Source organism: Schistocerca nitens, chromosome 1 (genome assembly GCF_023898315.1).
Source record: "Schistocerca nitens isolate TAMUIC-IGC-003100 chromosome 1, iqSchNite1.1, whole genome shotgun sequence".
In the NCBI taxonomy this organism is placed as follows: Eukaryota; Metazoa; Arthropoda; class Insecta; order Orthoptera; family Acrididae; genus Schistocerca; species Schistocerca nitens.
This window is the reverse complement of record NC_064614.1, coordinates 657,789,960-657,809,328: the sequence shown is the minus strand read 5'-3', so window position 1 is coordinate 657,809,328 and position 19,369 is coordinate 657,789,960. Positions and strand designations below refer to the sequence as shown.

The 19,369-nt window shown below is 40.7% G+C and overlaps 1 protein-coding gene across 1 annotated transcript; it reads right to left on the bottom strand.

Annotated features, from left to right (window-relative positions):
* Positions 1-2,441: 2,441 nt before the first annotated feature.
* On the bottom strand, positions 2,442-19,227 carry LOC126193790 (uncharacterized). Its single transcript, XM_049932717.1, has 3 exons — positions 19,185-19,227; positions 3,189-3,466; positions 2,442-3,059 (listed from the first exon to the last, which is right to left on the bottom strand). The coding sequence occupies exons 1-3, from the start codon at positions 19,225-19,227 to the stop codon at positions 2,442-2,444; spliced, it is 939 nt and encodes a 312-aa protein (XP_049788674.1).
* Positions 19,228-19,369: the final 142 nt, after the last annotated feature.

Sequence of the window (19,369 nt, the reverse complement as noted above, 5' to 3'; positions counted from 1 at the left end):
ATAGAGCTTTTTAGTCATGTGGAGAGATTTCTCTATTTTAAAAAACTCACATGTACACACCATATGCACTCCACTATCCCGCTTATAGTCCATGCCCTCAGGGATCCTACATTTCTCCACTTGATAAAAAAGAGATCAATAAATACTCATGCAAAATCATCACAGAATCACGAGAGCCTCTGGTTTAAGTTTTCTACTTGGCTCCAAACCAGAGAACCGTGATTGCTTTTGGGAGCAGTGCTACAAAAAAGTAGCTCTACTTCCATCTTGTGAGAGAGACTAGCTGTTTTCACCAAATCAGCAAACTGCCTGTGGGAAACAAGGATGGACCCTGAACCCAGGCATCATTCATGCTGACATCAGCCATGATTTGCAGTCGGGTGCACCAAGTGCTCTCAGTCACTGCCTGCAGAGCCTCCTCCACACCTCATATGAGAGACTCCAGCAAGCATAGCGGACACTGGCCTTCTATTCCAACATTCCAACTATTATCCTGATTGGTACCATCACTTACCTAATACTGGAGCTCCCAACAACAAGTAGTTCCACCCTCTGTACTTGTCCAAACCTCTCTGGAAGACTGGCAATGGTCCCAACAGGCGAGGCATCCAGAGGTGGCTCAGATCTACTTTCAGCAGTGGGCAATCCCTCAGACCTGTTTTTAAGGTGTGAGAGGACAGCCATGTGGCCAGTACCCACTTTTTCTTTCCACCCAGGGATTCATGACCCCTGTTTGCCAGTCACTGTAAGGCAAATGTCAACTGGCAGCAACATGTGAATCAGAAAGTGCAGTGGCATCAGGGATCACAGATGATGCTATTGATTCCAGAGGCACTCAAATGCACTGCAGCTGAGGGCAGAAGCCTGGAGTCTGCTGACCATGGCTGACACAGCTTCCATCTGTTTACAAAGAATGGCCAGTTCCCCCTGCATCCATACAAAACAGTTGCTGTCGCTATCCATCTTTAACCAGTTTTTGTACATACCACAAGTAATGTAACACTAAACTAACAATCTGCAGGATACAGCTAAGTTCTGCTGCTATGCTATTTATAGTCCATACTACCCAAGAAAGCCACCTCACCCAAAGCTAATGCACTAAAATTTTTACAAGGAAAACTTAGATTTAGTTAGCAAACACTAGTTCACAGAGTAAAATACACAGGTACAGTTCAGTCCTTCACAGAAGCATGTGAAAACAGAGACTAAACTGAATTTCTGTGTATTAGACAAACTGCTACAGCTACACGTATGTTCTCTCAACTCTTCAACTGACCCCATACTGACTGACCAAGCACTGTATCCAATGGTAACAAAATTCAAACTGAAACATGTGATGTGGCACTTCTGGTAGTGAAAAACTACATGAAAGTTACCTCACACAAAGTTATGCAGTAAATTTATTCAAGAAAAAGCCTATGATCACACACATTGTGTATAGTTTCAAGTTATTGACTTGCTGTTACCTGTGTTAGCATCGACAGACATAATCATAAATGTACCAGAGGACCATGAATTGAAGAGTACTATGTAATGGCTCAGATCCATTCAGATTGTAATGAAACATGTGAGTTGAGATAATCACTTATTATTCATAGGTAAGTTAACAATCAAAAAATACATCTTTGTCATTTAAATGGCATGCGCGGCCATGAGCTAAGGACAGCCACCTGACTGACAGCCCATTCACCACTGTCAAATCTCTTCCTCGCCATGGAGAGTGTATCGTTAGGTGCACTTGGAGGGGTGGCGGCCCACTGACCACTGTCCCTCATGTACAAATACCTCCAAAGGGCAGCACTGTCCAGAGATTCAGTCAAATGTAACGACTGAACATACCGGCTGCCAAAGAAATATTAATTTCTTTTCAGCATAATACAAGTAACACAAGTCCTACTAAATCATAGCAAATAACACAACTAAATACACACAACATTGCATCCTTCAACCAGGTATTCTGTCCATTGAGTTTGTAACTGGTATCTGGAAATCACAATCATGTAAACATATATGCATTTAAACTTAAAAAAAATGACGAAATACACTTAGCCTGCTGCAAGGTACACACAATACATTGTTCACTTTTGTATCACATCAACCAGTAAACGATGTAGCTTGCAGATTCATCTCTTGAAAATCCCTTGCGGCAAGTGAATAGTGGCCACTCGGACCATTCCATCACGCCCAGGATGTACTCCTTCAATGATGGCCAGCTCCAAACATAAGTGTGACAGGTTATTTTCTCTTACTATGACCAATGCACGAGGTTGCGCATTCTGACTAGGGACCATCAACTTGGCCCACTGCTGCAGATGATGCAAGTAGGCAGATGACCAGCGCCGCCAAAAGATCTGGAAGCCTTGTTGTAGTAGTTCCCACCTTGTGAGCAAGCTAAGGTTGGCTGTACCTAGATCTGGCTGAGGGATGCTAGTGATTGTGGTTCAAATGAGGAAATAACCTAGGATGAGGGCCTGGGGATCAGTAGGATTGCACAACAGTGGCGTGAGAGCCTCAGTATGGCAAGTCAGGGTTGTCAACTCTTCGAAAGTTGGACATATGGTTCCTATCATTCGCCGCAAGTGGTACTTGAAGGGCTTCACTCCTGCTACCCATATTCCACCAAAGCGTGGTGACACAGGAGGAAAGAAGTGCCAGTCGATGCCTTGTTCATTCATAAAGCTTTTCACCTGTGTCTGCTCATAATCACTGCTCACAGCAGCTTGTAACATGCTAAGTTCCTGCCTAGCTCCAACGAATTTCTTCCCATTGTCACTGTACGGGTTTTGGCACCTACCCCGCCGTGAAATAAATCTTCTTAAGTCCAACAGGAATGCTTCAGTCATCATCTTACCAACTACTTCCAAATGCATTGCTCGTGTAGCCAGGCACACAAACAAGACAACATAGCACCTTTCCTTTAATTTGGATCTCTGTGAGCCAGTTTTCACATAGAACGATCCTGTGTAATCAATCCTACAACTGAAGAAAGGCCTCACAGCTTCTACATATGAATGTGGTAGGTCTCCCATGAGCTGTTGTGCGGGATTCACCTTTAATTGCTGAAAAATCAAGCACTGATGCAGAGCACGACAGATTTCATTTTGTCCATTAGGAATCCATTATTGCTTTCTGAGAGACATAAACAACAGTTGACACCCACTGTGGGAAAGATGACGATGTTCACTTACCACAACTAGTCGTGTGAGATGATGGTTAGGTGGCAGTATGAGTTGATCTTTCTCCTCATATGACATATCAGCATTTTGTAGCCTGCCTTCAACCTGTGGCAGTCTCATGTCATCAAGGATAGGACGCACTGATTTTAGCTTGCTATTTTTATCCACTAGCTTCATGGTCTTCAACAGGTAGATTTTTGTTCCATGTGTATCTTCATGTGCTATCCTGACACACTGCCGCAAAGTGTCCTGCAGTTCACTACGAGACAATTCAGCTATGCCATTATCCACTGTAATCGTAACAACTTTGAGAATCAACAGATGATACCGTCTTGAATTGCTCTGCTGATGTGACAGAGGACTTTAACCCTTTCTTCTGGCAGCTCCTGAGCTGCAAAATTGCAAAATCACTAGAGGTGTCCATCACAGATCATGAACTGATGTCTTCCTTAAGCCAAGCTGGTCCTTCCCAACACAGGCTGTTTTCTTGCAGGTCTGCAGAAGACACTACTAGTATTGGGGCAACCTATGTTGTACCCCACTCTGATTAATACCAAATGTATCCAAGATGGCGGCGATGACGTCATCCAAGATGGCGGTTCTTATTTTTTACATACCATGTGACATCAGTATAAGATTGAGAACCTTGTTAGGAGGGCTTGCAAAGGTTTGTAGCTATGCGTGCACTTCACGGTGTTGCGTCAGTCATGCTAGGCAGTTAAGCAGGGTTAGACACGTCTCTCACATTGCGCTAGGAACAATGTGCTCTGTGCTATTTTGTCATCAACGGTAAAGACACGTGCTGCCCAGAGGTGAACGTGCCTTGGAGTTCTGTGACGTCAGTATAACACTGACTGTATACTCGAAATTAGAAACAACTTCCACCTGCGTTCGGCAGCAGCTCATGGCTGTGACGGCTTGCACAACCCTGGAGCGTCTGTGCCCCCACCCTCTCACATCAGCAACGGTGCCTTGGTGAACATGTATTTTGAGAGGAATTTCTCAGATGTAAAGTACGAAAGGGATGCCACTGCCTCATACATGCGGGACCCATGCGGGTGTCTGTGTGTGGTTTGACAGCTGATGGCCATGTCACTTCACGGGGGCTGCCGCTAACCTCCTGTGCAGTCCAATGGACAGGGTTGGGGAGCGGTGCTTGCGCCCGTTGATTGGGTGTCTGTTCCATTACTTTGCGAGCAGGTCTGTAGGCTGTGCTATGCGTTCTTTGGATAGTTTACAATTTCATGCCTGCACATCAATGTGCTGTATTTTTAGGAGCAGTTTGCAGGTCTGTACTGAATTTATTTCAGTAAATTAGGAGCTGTTTGCGTGTCTGCAGAGCGTTATTTAGGAGTAGTTTACATATCTTTGAGCTGTGTGGCATGACTCCAGCATGTGTTTTGTACGAGTGTGATAAATATACTCCATCCCTAAATAAATTGTTCCAAAATAAATAAATTGCACTCCTTCCTTACTCTATCCAACAGCCCAGTGCAGACTGAGTCATTTTCGTGCCATTTTCCCCCTCCAGACTACCATCTGGGATTACGTCACAGGAGGGATGACTGCACCCTCTGGTGATAGTATTGTGTACTAGGTCAGTTGGAGTCTAGATCTCATGGTGGAGACATTGTCTACAAAATAAAAACTTATGTCCAAAACAGGCAGAGTCATTTTCCCGCCATTTCCCCCCACCATCTTGGATTGTGTAACTGAACGGATGACAGCACACTCTGGTGGTGGTACTGTGTACTAGATCTAGACCTTGTGGTGAACACACAGTTTGTCGCCATCTTGGGTAACTGTACTTGCGTCATCAACTGACATCATCGCTTCCGTCTTGGATTACGTCACAGAATGGATGACATTTCCCTCTGGTGGTGGTACTGTGTACTAGGTCAGTTGGAGCGCAGACCGCCTGGTGAACACACTGGCTGGTGGTGGTGCCTGTAATTGTTAAAATAAAGATTGGTGCATGGTTTCAACAGTTGACGATTAGCAAGCATGTTTGCAGAGTCTTTTAGATGGATTATTATTTTGACAATTTATGAGTTGTTTGGCTCTCTGTACATAAATGTGTTGCATTATTTACGAGTGGTTTGCATGTCTGTAGGTTGTGCAATGCGTATTTTTGGCAGTTTACAATTAGCAAGCCCATGTGTAGAGCATTATACATGAGTTATTTAGGAGTAGTTTGCAGGTCTGTATGCTGTGTGGCATGTCAGATCGTGTGTTCTGTATCACTGTGATAAATATTCTCCATCCCTAAATAAATTGTCCCAAAATAAATAAAGTACACTCCTTCCTCTCTCCAGCAGCCCAGTGTAGGCTAAGTGCTTTTCCAACAAATTCCTAGAAGGAGGTGGCAGTCGGATGACTTAGGTTAGTGGTGGTAGTCCAAGTGTCCCATCTTTCACCCCATTTTCTTAGCTTAGCAGAGATACGCAAATTGACCTGTCTTTACCGCCAAAATTCAAACTTGGCGCCAGTTCCTAGGAAGAGGTGGCGGTTGGGTGACTTAGGTTAGTGGGGATAGCCCAAGTGACCTATCTTCCGTGATTTTCTTAGGTTAGTAGAGGTGTGATGCATTATCGTGTTGGAATTTGTACTTCCCAGCATTTTTCAGGGGGAGGGAGGGGAGGGGTTTAGGTTAGTGGAGGTAGCCCAATTGACCTAACTTCCCACCAAGATTCAAACTTTCCACCAAAGTTCAAACTTCCCACCCAAATTCAAACTTCCCACCAAAATCCGCCATCTTGGATGATGTCATTGCCACCATCTTGGATGATGTCATGCACTGTTGCCAAGTCTACACGCCGCCATCTTGGATGACATCAGCGTCACTATCTTGCATACATCTGGCAACAATGGAGAGTGGGGTACAACATAGGTTGTCCCAATACTACTACTCGCGAAGTCAAATCAGCTGGGTTTTCAATTGTAGACACATGGTTCCATGTCGCTGCTGCTGTATTTTCTTGTATCTCAGCTACACAGTTGCCCACAAATGTCTTCCACCAGGTGGGTGGAGACAAGAGCCATGACAGAGTACGATGGATGATTCAATACACAAGTAAGTTCATTCGTTGTCTATATCCTGCTAGCGAGCAACATGCTGTAGTAGTCATGACAGGAAGAGTGCACCACCGAGTTCCAAGCAATGTAAGGACAACTTTTTCAATGGAGATACTCATGTTTTGGAGCTTAATAATATGACACAATATGATGATTAGTTGATCATACATATATACAACAGCCATAGGCCTTCTCTGAAGGTCACAGAATCTGTGCAGTTGAATGCTGACAATTTTTCCTTCTGTAATGACTCTACAATCAACACGAATATTACCTGTCATATGAACCTCTCTGTATAGTGTCTGCCACATGCAATTCAGCTCTTGAGACAAGGGCTCGTCCTATGTTAACTGAAGCTGCCACAGACGTTGCAAAAAGATTTTGAATGTGATAACAGTGGGACCCATTAATACCAGAAGATCAAATATGGATGATGGGCCAGTACAATGTGTTTTCCGAGGTAGTAGATCTTAAGTGCTGGCATGACATTATTCGCAATTTGGACCTGATCAGCAGCTGGATGCCAGAACAAACCTAAAATTTTGATATCCTCATCGTTATCAAGCTGTAAGGGTTCTTGTGTCTCTTTTAACTCTGAGGGGATATTTTTGAGGAATTCCTCACTGTTACTGGACCATTTCCATAATGAGAAACTACCTTTCTTTTCTGGACTTTGATTGCATCCTCTACTGTATCACAACCTGAGATACAATGGTCCACACAGAACTCATTAGCAAGAATGAAACTTATTGGCAGATTAAAACTGTGTGCTAGACTGTGCCTTTCACAGGCAATTGCTCTACCAACTGAGCTACCCAAGCACGACCTCTCCTCACACCTTTATTTCCGCCAGCAGCGGTACTAGCGGAAGTAAAGCTGTTAGCACACTACTATAGAGACACGGAGTTTTATTTCTGAGTGGGCTGCACCTATTCCTTGAATTGGTATGCTTCTGTGCCACCTTTGAAGTCTGAGGCACTGTGCATCTGTTTCTGATGCAAAGCATGACTGCAACCCAGAATCTAAAAGAGCATGACAAGTCTGCCATTTTCCATTGGTGTCTTACAACCTTATTCTCGCTGTCGCAATGAGTTCTCATTTGCCTGGACTGCTAGTCAGCGACAATAGCTTGATGTAGTTGACTGATGTTTGCCATTGTGTTTGTCTGGCATGTCACTGCACACTCCTTCCTTGGTGCATCTTGTATCCATTGTAATTCTGCATGTAATAATGTGTGGTGTCGTTTACCGCAGGTATGAGAGATAATGGAGTTGCATTGAAAAGCCCTGTGATCATTCTTCAGACAGCTGTAGCACAAGTTGCTGCACATCACAACAGCTTTAAGTTCACTGCATGTGGCTTGTTTGAATTTTCTGGTAGTCCATGACACATGCGATACTTGTAGCAATGTATGTCTGTTTCGAATGTCCAAACTGCTCAGTGTTGGGCACATTCTGATGTTTATTAACAGTTGTGCCATGACGTTGTGGCACTATAGCCTTCTAAAGATTTACATTTATTCTCGAGAAAGGCACAAGTTTCTTTAAATGTTGGAAAGCTACTTGACCCCAGACTGGCTTCAAATTCGGTTCTTATAGAATGTTCAATCCTTACTAAAAGGAGCTGTGATGTATTCTTGCAAAGAGACGTCTAGCTATAATGCCATCAGTGCTTTCACATCCTGGTACTGAGCGCCGCAGGTTTCGAATCCGCACCAGACGGCATGGAACTCGATGACCACTAGAGGTCGCTGCAGCAGTAGCGCTGTAGGCCGTGGCTGCTCCTGGCCCTGAGTCTAATGTGAGGGCGCCACTGTGGAGAATGAGGTCCCAGCAGCCAATAGCAACATACCCTGTCATGTAAATAGGTGGCTGCCTCTCACTCAGTGAGGCAGTCTGGTATTCGTATTGATTCAGTTGACATCTCGCTTACAGACATCGTGTTTACATTGCGTGTGCTTACTTCCTGTTTACGAGTGGGTATTGTTTGGTTTCCAGAGGTTGTCTCTTGTGACCCCGTTGCTTAATACATTGTTGTTGATCTTGGTGTCTTGCTCGGTTGTCTGTCATTGTGCTTGTCCTTCCATTCCCGTTCGTCCGTCTTGTTTGTTCATGGGCCGCTCCCGTCAGTCCCATGGTGTTTTTGTTAGTGTCAAACCTGCAACAGTTCCTGTCATGGTTACAACACACATTGCTTAAAGCCTTGTTCAGCAATGCATGAACTTCACTTGAACATGGCTTTTTCATTCCTTGTAGCATTAGCAGTTTCTTTAAGTGTGCTGATGCAATCAGTCGAGGATTATTGTATCTATTACAGACCAAATCAAAAGCTACCTCAAAATTAATATTAGTAACAGGGAGTTGGGCAATTACATTGTGTACTTCACCTGTTATAGAACTCAGCAAATGATGGTACTTAGCAATGTCCTCTAGTACCTCATTGTTTACGACGAGACTCATAAGTGTGTCGTGAAAATGCCGGAACTGCGTTACATCGCCATTAAATGATGGCAGTTTTATGGTGGGCAGCTTGATGATATGTTTTGATACACTCAAGGCAGACCCAATATCTGACGAAACCTTGTCAACTGTGTTTGTGTAATTCATCAGAATCGCTCTAATTTTTTTCGAAATGTAGAATACTATATTTTAGAATGTTTCTCTGTCCTCAGCATAACTCTCTACATCTTCAAAAAATTCGATCTGTAACTGCGCATCCTCATACTTCTCCATGATCTTTGATAATGTCCAAAGTGTCCGATTTAGCTGTTAGCCCTACATCGAATTCGTTTGCAAACTTAAACAACTGTGTGAGGCTTGCTTTCGCCACCGAGCATGTGGTTAAAAGTTTCTTTCTTAATACTTCATCCATCATGGAAAGCCAGCAATGGCAGGCAACAGCAGAAGCAGAATTTAGAATGAGTGGGAATTGCAGGAAGCAGGATAGCCAGACCAGGTACGTACTTAACTTCCAGATATGCAGTCTTGACACTACAGGCTACGTCTCTGTGTTGCTCTGTCGACACTTGTCGCTGCCGTTCCACCGACGGATGGCTGTCGCTGCACGTTACTTTGTTGAATCCATCACAATCTAGCCCGGAGGACCAAAATGTTAGCGTCTGCAGACGACAACGTAAATGTACTGGAGGACCATGAATTGAAGAGCACTGTATAATAGTCAGATCCATTCAGAATTTAATGAAACACGAGAGTTGAGATAAGTACTTATTACTCATAGATAAGTTAACAATCACAATATACATTTTTGCCATTTATATGGCATGCGGCCATGAGCTAAGGGCAACCGCCTGACTGACAGCCCATTCACCGTTGTCAAATCTCTCCCTTGCCGCGGTGAGTGTAGTGTTAGGTGCCCTTGGAGGGCACTGTTCCTCATGTACAAATACCTCCAGAGAGGGCAACAGTGTCCAGATACTTGATCAAATGTAATCACCAAACAACTTGCCAGTCAACTACTTGAATAGAACGAGTAACAGCCTCTTACAACCACCTACAACCAGTACTCTTGACACTAAACAATCCACTGGTGACTCATGACAGCGACACTGATTGCAAAGTAAGGTCTAATACAGAGAGACTATCTTCAGAGGTCAGCAGTCTTGTGCCCTGGAGGACCCTAGAGCCTACTGACCAAAAGTGTGGCTTTTGTTCCAAAGCTTTTTTATAAAAAGGTTGCCCAGAGAGTAATGCACCACATTGTTTTCTTCAACAATTCTTTATTGAACATAATGAGAAATTACACACACAAAAGAATGGTGTTTTACCTACACACCCTATTTTTCCACATAATCTCCATCCCATTCTGTGGTCTTCCTCCAGTGCAAAATAAGGGCATATATGCCTTGTCGGTACCAATCCCTGTCCTGCTGCAGAGCCAGTGCTTCACTGTGCGAATCGCCTCCTCATCATTCCCAAAATGTCTTCCACAAATGGCAGCCTTTAATAGCTCAAACAAGTGGAAGTCTGAGGGAGCTAGGTCAGGCGTGTCAGGTGTGACAGCTGTGGATGGTCTCCCTGAATGTTGCAAATCGTGGAGCTCTGCCAAATTGCCTTCTGATGACCTCATCCTCCGTGCCCAGTGACTAACTGTACTTCTGTCAACAGCAGATGATCCATAGACTTTGGACAAGCGTTTGTAAATATCCATCATAGTTTCTTTTTCTGCAGTGAGGAATTCAATGATGGCACATTGCTTGTAATGTACATCACCTACAGATGCCAGTTTGGAACTGTCCTGCAGCTACAGTACCTGTTGCAAGTGACGGAAACTTGGTGCACTCACTCAGGAGACTTCAAGTCATACATATGTAACATTTTGCATTTGTAGCATTGTTTTCGTCTGAGAAAAAAAAAGTGGTGTATTACTTTTGGGCCAGCCCCCATAGTTTTACCAAATCGTGTGACCTCCCCTTACTCATAAGAATTTTGTTAACTTTTCCATCATGTTTGAACACACACATTCATTCATCCAGTCATTCTGTTACATAACTGTCACCATGAAGGTGAACCTTCAGTTTTGTCCAACAAGTCCATGTTTACAGTAGTAATAGAAGAGCAGCTTGTAGGGGAAAAAAAAAAAAAAAAAAAAAAAAAAATCAGTCGCTTCACTGGTACAAAATATTTGTGATTATGATAGCTACATTTAACACATTAAAATGAGCATAACAGCTTTTACTTTACAACAAACACTGCCATTTGCAATGCGTGAACAGGAGGAATCTGTGATCTTTGAAACTACACTGCTGCTGTTCCATGAAATCAGCAAGCAAAAAACCAACCTCAAATTGGCATTACATGTACTGCATGATTAGATATGCAAATGACTAGCATTTCTGAGCTACCTTACAAAATAGATAGGATTCACCCCATCTATATTCCGTACTAGGAAAGATACACAACAGGTTACTTGTTTAGAATTAGCACTTCTACATATACAATTACATCTACATCATGCTCCACAAGCCACCTAATGGTATGTGATGGAGGGTATTTCTGGTACCATTAACTGACCGCTCACAAATGGCATGTGGGAGGAATGATTGTCAGTAAGCCTCTGTAATACCTGTAATTTCTCAAAATTTCTCATTGTGCTCATTTTGTGAGAGGTATGCAGGCCAAAGTAATATGTTGTCTGACTCTTCCCAGAAAATGCTGTCTCAAAATTTCAGCAGTAAACCTCTCTGTAGTGCTCTTATAATTTCTGCCACTGGAGTTTGTTGTGCATCTATGTAACACACTCATGCCAAGTAAATGATCCTTTGATGAAATATGCTGCTCTATGTTGAATCTTCTCTATCTATTTTACCTGGTAAGGACGCCATATTGATGAACAATACTCAAGAATCAGTCAAGCAAATACCTTGTAAGTCACTTCTTTTGTGGATGAGTTACGTTTTCTTAAGATTCGTCCTATGAATCTCTGCCTCGCATATGCTTTTCCTAATATTTGTTTTATGTGGTCATTCCACTTAAGTTTGTCATCAATAGTGTAGTTGTAGAGTAGCAGTTTTCTTTTCCTATGAATGCACAATATGTTACATTTATTTACTTTCAGGGTCAACTGCCAAAGACTGTACCATTCATCAGTCCTCCACAGGTCATTCTCCAAACTAATACTGTCTTCTGGTGTTGCTACTTTCTTACAGTCTGCAAACAGTCATAAATAGTTTCCAACACTTTCTACTCGATCATTTATAAATATTGTAAAAAGTAATAGTCCTATCACACTCCTTTGCGGTACTCCTGGAATTATCATTAAACCTGCTGATTTTGTTCTATTAAAAGTAATGTGTTGAGTTCTGTCTACAAGGAAGTTTTGAGTATAGTCACAAATATGGTCCAATACTAGCTAAGCTCATTTATTTTTTCACCAACCAGCACTTCAGGTCAGTGTCAAATTCTTCGATGAAGTCAAGAAACGTGGCATCAACCTGAGCACCATTGTCCACAGTGCCATGGAGAAACAGAGTGAGCTGAATTTTTCAAGTTATCTGTTTGTGAAATCTATGTTGATTTTTATACAGAATGTTTTTGTTCTCCAAAAATATCATAATTCTGGAGCATAAAACATGTTCTGTAATTCTGCAACAGATTGATGTCAACAGTATAGACCTATAATTTTGTGCATCTGTCCTATGGCCCTTTGTGCATCTGTTCTACAGCCCTTCCTGAAAATGGGAATAACCTACACTTTTTTCCAGTCGCTAGGTACCTCTCGTTGCTCCAGCAGTCTATGATAAATGCTGTTAGAAGGAAAGCAGGTCCATTTGCATTTGCATAACCTTTACAGAACCACAAATACAAGGGATTTTGTATACTCCTACTGCCACTAGACAGCATCATCAGAATACTCAGAAAAACAGAACTGATACAGAGTTTAAAACAATATGTACAAACATTTGAACACCGCAAAGGATGTATGCCAACCACTTGCCATAGCAAGAGTGTGCACATATACTGTGATCATGCATGTGTAAATTGTTCTTGCATGAGTGTGTGTATGAGTATGTTGTCTAATTCTGACAAAAGCCTTTGTGGCTGAAAGCTAAGTTGCTTGACAGTGTTTTTGTTGTTCCTGGAGACACACACACACACACACACACACACACACACACACACACACACACACACACACACACACATGCACACTGCATTTTAAAGACTGTAAAATGCACTTTTTTCTTTAAAAAATTGCCTCCAAAATTCAGATGTGACTTATACTTGAAATTAATATAAAAGTCTACTGTTTGATTTAACCCCCCCCCCCCCCCCACCAGTCTTACACTTGAAATTAATATAAAAAGTCTAGTGCTTGATTTAAAATTCCCCCCAGTCTTAAAAATGGCCATACAGTCAATGCTGCGGGAAACCTATCTCTATCTGGCGATACTGGATTCAACTGGCAGCAACAATGCACTGATCCGACAAACATGAGTTATGAGGATTCACAAGCTTGCTAACACTGTCTCCCTCCCAGCCCATTATCACAAACCCAGAACACTATCTATCCTATGATGCATCATTGCAGTCTATGGTGCCAGTGAACTTGAATTGAAAGTGATTTGTGTTATCGGTAGTAGTACAATATTTTTGTTAGGAGATAGTCTCATAACAGAAAAGAATAAAAGGGATTCATATGATGTTGACTGTAAATTGAAAGTAATAGCGTATGCAGAAGAACATGAAAACAGAGCAGCCAAGAGACATTTTGGCCCTCCACCAACAGAAAAAAAACCATTCATGATTGATGGACTAGTGAAAAAGAACTGAAAAAAATGAGGAAGATTAAATGTGCAAATAGAGGACTGAAATCAAAATGGCCAAAACTAAAGATGTATTGAAGTGGATTCAAGGTCACTGTGAAAATGACATTGGGATTAAAACAAAAATGATTCAAATACACACTCATAAGCAAGCACTACAGTGGAACTCAACAGACTTTAAGGGTGGTGTTGGTTGGTGCTACAGATTTATGATGCATCATGGATTTAGCATGCGAATCAAAACCAAAGTATCTCAGTAAATGCCACAAGAGTAATATTATCTTTCCATCACTTTATTATTCAACATCAAAGAAACTAAGCCAAACAGCAAATATGGACAAAACTCCTCTGATATTTGATGTGCCAAGTAACAGAACTGTCACCATGAAAGGTACTGCAATTGTAACTATAAAAACAAGTGGACATATAGCGCTGATGGTACTAAAATTCATCCAATTATCATTTTCAATTGCAAAACAATACGAAAACCTTCTGAAATACCCCCAGGTGGTGTTGTTCACATATACTGCAAGGGTCGGATGGACAAGGCTGGTAGGAAATTACGGATCAACAGAATGTGGGAGAGAAAGAAAGGTGCTTTATTGAAGAAGAGTTCTCTTCTTGTGCTAGATCAGTTTAGAAGTCATTTGAAAGATTCTGTGAAAGAGAAATTTAGACAGAGAAATACAAAACCTGCTGTTATTCCAGGAGGACTTACTTCATAATTGCAACCTCTTGATGTCTTGATAAATAAACCATTTAGAGTATATATGAGAGAGGAATGGAACAAATGGATGATGGATGAAACCTAACACGAATTCACACTGAAGGGAACTTTAAAATTACCTACAATCAAACAAATGTGCCAGTGGTTAAAACAGTTATCATCTAGAGTGAGAGAGGATATCATCGTTAAATCTTTCAAGAAGTGCAGCATAAGTAATGCTCTTGATGGCAGTGAAAACCATCTTATAAATGAACAGGACAACGATGGCAACAAAGAGGAAGGACAAGAATAAGAATAAGAAGAAAGTTCAGATGACAATTTTTACGGATTTTAAAAGTCAGTTCAGTTTTATAAACTAAGAATTTTTTTTTTTAGTCTGGCTTTGCAGTCTAATAATATAAAAAGTAAAAATGTTATTATTTAAAAAAACTGCTTAAAAATTAAGGTGTATCCTATAGCCCATAGCATCTTACAGTACGTAAAATACAGTATACCTTACTTTTGGTCAAGTGTACATAGGAACTACAAAAAGAAGTGTTATTACCTGCCTTAAGGAACACAAGAGCAGTTGTCAGTTGGACAAGATGGATAAATCAGCATTAGCAGAGGGTTTAGCATGATATAATCATTATGTACTAGGATGTGCAGACAAACTGTAGGAATTCAGGTCCACAAAAACAGCTTTAACGTGAAAGGAGAAGAATTGAAATTAGATGTGTGAGTTAAAGGCCTTAGTACTAAATAAAACAAGCAGCACCATCTCTTCCCACTGCAAGCTCCATAACATGAGTTCACAAACTGGCCATTGCATGGGTACAAATAAACATCTACATCTACATCTACATCTATACTCCGCGAGCCACCTTACGGTGTGTGGCGGAGGGTACTTATTGTACCACTATCTGATCCCCCCTTCCCTGTTCCATTCACGAATTGTGCGTGGGAAGAACAACTGCTTGTAAGTCTCCGTATTTGCTCTAATTTCTCGGATCTCTTTCAATTTGGCTTGTTGACTTTGTTTGAGACTTTAACTGCTTTCAGAGTTAAAGCATCTGATGATGTCTTCAGCATTGGAAGATGAAATGTTATGCAGAGAACTATGCCATGGATGATGGCCTTATGACCATAAAATAAAAGTCAGCAATATGTTGACTATTGTTGTAGCTTTCCTAGATGTGGCAGCAGAGAGATGTGTGTCAGCATTGGCATACCCAATTACAACATTTCAAACATGTCTAGGTTCTGCTTACAGCTTCACAGTGGCTCCTAGGAGAAAGAACATTACCATTTTGAAATAATCATCACCACACAAGTCCAGCACTTCGTGTTATGTTACATGGTGCCATTGAGTACACAACATGCTCACCTCTTGTTTGCTTAGCTGGTAGACTGGATAGTGGTTGTTGCTGTTCTGGTGTGTTAAGGAAGGTAGCTGTGCCCCATCTTTGAGGTCTCTGTGACACTGTCTTGCAATAAAACAACATGACACTGTGTGTGGTCTGTGCAGTCTTGACCTATCTCAATACAGAGGATGTTCAGCTGTAACCTAGGCCAGCGCATTCTCCATACCTCCTACCCACTGACAACGTCTGTTCATAGGTTACCAAGAACCTGTGGTGCCCTCATCACCTATGAACTTTCTCACAGTGGTGAAACAGCACGGAATGACATATGCATATGTGTCATCCAAATTCAGTATGACATAATGCTGTTGATAGTGTATCCTCAGTCACATACAAATTTAATTGTAGATATTCCTAATCTACTGTCTGAAGTGTTCTACCCAGTCCATATGTTATGTGATGTGACAAATTCATAAATAAATTTCTGGTCAGCATTGGTTAATAATTCTGTCCTCTTATGTTTAATATGCCAAGCTAGAATAATCATGAACATCTTTGTTGATGAAATTTCCTAGCAGATTAAAACTGTGTGCCAGACCGAGACTCGAATTCAGGACCTTTGTCTTTCGTGGGTAAGTGCTCTTTGTTCATGTACACCTCCTCTTCTCCTGCAACTTCTTCTGTACTTGAAGATGTAAAGATATTTCACAAATTCCAGTCATCCAAGAAATGATGTTGAGGCCTTCTTCTTTGAAATCAGTATATTGACCAATTTATTACAATACATAAACACCACATACAATGCTTTCTGACAAATGGGCTGTATTGACTGTAGTTTAATTTGATATAAAATGGCATTCACTCTCACTCGAATCAGCTAACAGAAAAGTGGCAGCCAAAGCTGCTTCTGCTGTTCACTTGATGTCACTGCAATCGTCATGGCAGTTCTTCTTCCATGAAGTGCATCATATCTTCATGGCAGGATGCAGTGAAGCAGCATAACCTGCAAAAGGCAGGTACTGCAAAACTTAATGAGTGCTAGATTCATCCTGACTTGCAGATACATTGCAGTCATCCACTCCACAGCACATGACCAAAAAGGAGACAAACTTCTAAACAGCATACTATGCTAATTCATTACTTAAGTAAAGCTTTTATGGTGGTGATCATTATTCATCAGTTTTGTAGATGCCATGCAACACATCACTTCACCAAAGTGATATGTAACCCTGCATATTCCTTACCTTAGAACACAAATTAAATACAAATGAACACTGAACTTTTGATGTTCAGAACTAATTTTAACAATTCTTAAATAAAATTATTGAAAATTTTATTATGTGGTTATCACATATGGTTGGTTGGTAATAACACACACTAAGTATCGAATACACATTTATTAATCACTGAGACAAAATGAACAAACATGGCAGAAGAACAAGTAGCATGCCGAGAAGAAGCTAGACCAAAGCAGTCCAAAGAAATAAAAGTCAAAGATAGGGCGCTCTGTGCCAGAGATGCCACACTTATATTGTTCATTCTTTGTACTTCATGATTACAATGATAAATGTGTCTCACTTGTAATAAATTTACTTATTCATATTTCTTACATGAGTATTTTCTGAAAAGAATCCAGAACCACTAAGCATGGTCATGTACTTGACCTCATTTCAATTTGATCAAGGTTGATGTATGTTATCAAAAGTGATCATTCATTTAATATGAATATCAATTCTAATAGTATTTTATATTTATGCCACATTCTGTCTCAATGAGTTTTACATCATCTTTCTTTGCATGAGTACACTAGTCACAAAGGGGGCTGATAAAACAGACACTTTTCTTTTCACTATTCAGGATTAGTGCCCTATGTTGTTTTTTTTATGACTAGGATACCATCAGATGAATATTAAACTTATTTATTGTTTCTGCTATTTATCAACTGTAGCCAGAAATTAGTGTATGTTACATCTTGGGCAGTTCTGTGAAAACAGGCTTTTCCTAAATGGATATGAGAAGGGTCCCATTGATGGAAAATGTTGCATTTGGAAAGTGGGAGGATAGTTATGGTACTCCAGTTGGAGAAGAAAGAAAAGAAAACTATGAATTTCAGGATGCCCACGCCCCAAGGATCTTTTCCTGAGAAGTGTTTCACTGGGGGGGGGGGGGGGGGCGAAAATGAAGATGTTTGCCAATGCTACAGAACAGTCACCCTTCCACATGGCTTCACCCCTATGGGTCCCAAAAATTGCTACCAACAGCCTACTATAGACAGCCTACAAGAGAGCAATGACACAAACTGTAATTCCATCTGTTTAGTTGATTAAAACTTAATGTGACTCAGGCTTTGTTAGTTGTACTCATTACACAGAGATTAATTTCCTTTCATAATTCAATACAAGAAAATTAGCCTAATTAATAACACTAAATTAAGCTAACCTTCCCTAAAATAATTCCTGTAAAGCCAACAGTGCCACTTACCACAAATAAAAAAAGATAGAAATTCACCCACTACAAACTTTTAGCATACTAGATTCCTATTTCCCCTAGGAAGCATACATAAAACTCTACAAAGGATACAAAGTTTGATATGACATACCTGTATTTAATATCCAAATTCAGAGTAACATAATGCTGTTCAGTTAGAACTGTTAATGGCACCAGAAGTGGCAGCTCTATGTACTAAATTTCAGACCATCAAAACCCTCATTCACATACAGATTTTACAGCAAGTTATTCCTATTCACCTGTTTATGCACAATAAGTAAAATTTCATTATTTAGTATCCTCCTTGGTGTTGAAATTTTAATGGCTAGCAGTTTAGGTAACAAAATAATTACCTATAGACAAATGACTAATCAGGAATTTTCTTTGGATATGCAGGGATTCTCACTTTTTTAATGCCTAATGGAAGCTTAAAAAACACCAGAATATGGAATTCCACCATGAACTCTGGACAAAGAGTAATAGACTACCTGCACATAAATTTTGTTTCTTATGTTGTGGCTATGTGTAAATAACAGTTCAACTAAAACCGTTTTTATTATTACAAAATAGCATTACAGAATAAATGCACTGGTTAGTGTGTCTAAGACACCAAGTTCTTTGTAGATACCTTTGCAAAAGTGCAGTTATCTACTTCACCTTGTGAGACTACATATTTTGTGTCTCCCCATTTAACACAATTTTAATGAATGAATACTTTCATGTTTTCACAAAAGAGAAACATACTTTCAAAGATCAATAGAGAGCTTTGTTGTTTTTGGCCCATCACTGTCATTCTCTGTACATTTAAATAACACAAAATTGTTATGAGCAGACTGGTTAGTCATGCTATCAGTGCAGGAAGTAATATGCCTGGTCTCCTAAAAGGGGTTTAAATACAAATTACTGTTTATTCAATGTAAAACATTTTGTCAGTTTTAATACCTCTCCAACAAAAATTGAATATTATTCTAGACAAAATTTGCAAGGAAATAGCTAAACTCTACAAGGTATATCTAGGGGCACTTAATTGTATCAAAGGAAAATTCTCACAAAAACAAATAAATCAAGACACAGAATTGCCAGCCAATACTTACTTTCAGGAGGTGAAATGTGTAGTAGATCTTGATCTGTCCTCATTCTCACTATATGTGGGTCTCATTCTTCCTGAGATCTGAGTCACCTGTCCATCTTTTTTAACCTTTCACAACATATTTTCTCCTTCACAATGAAGGAGGGTTAGTGCTCTGTGTTAATTCCAGCTTAGCTTGTAATGTTACTG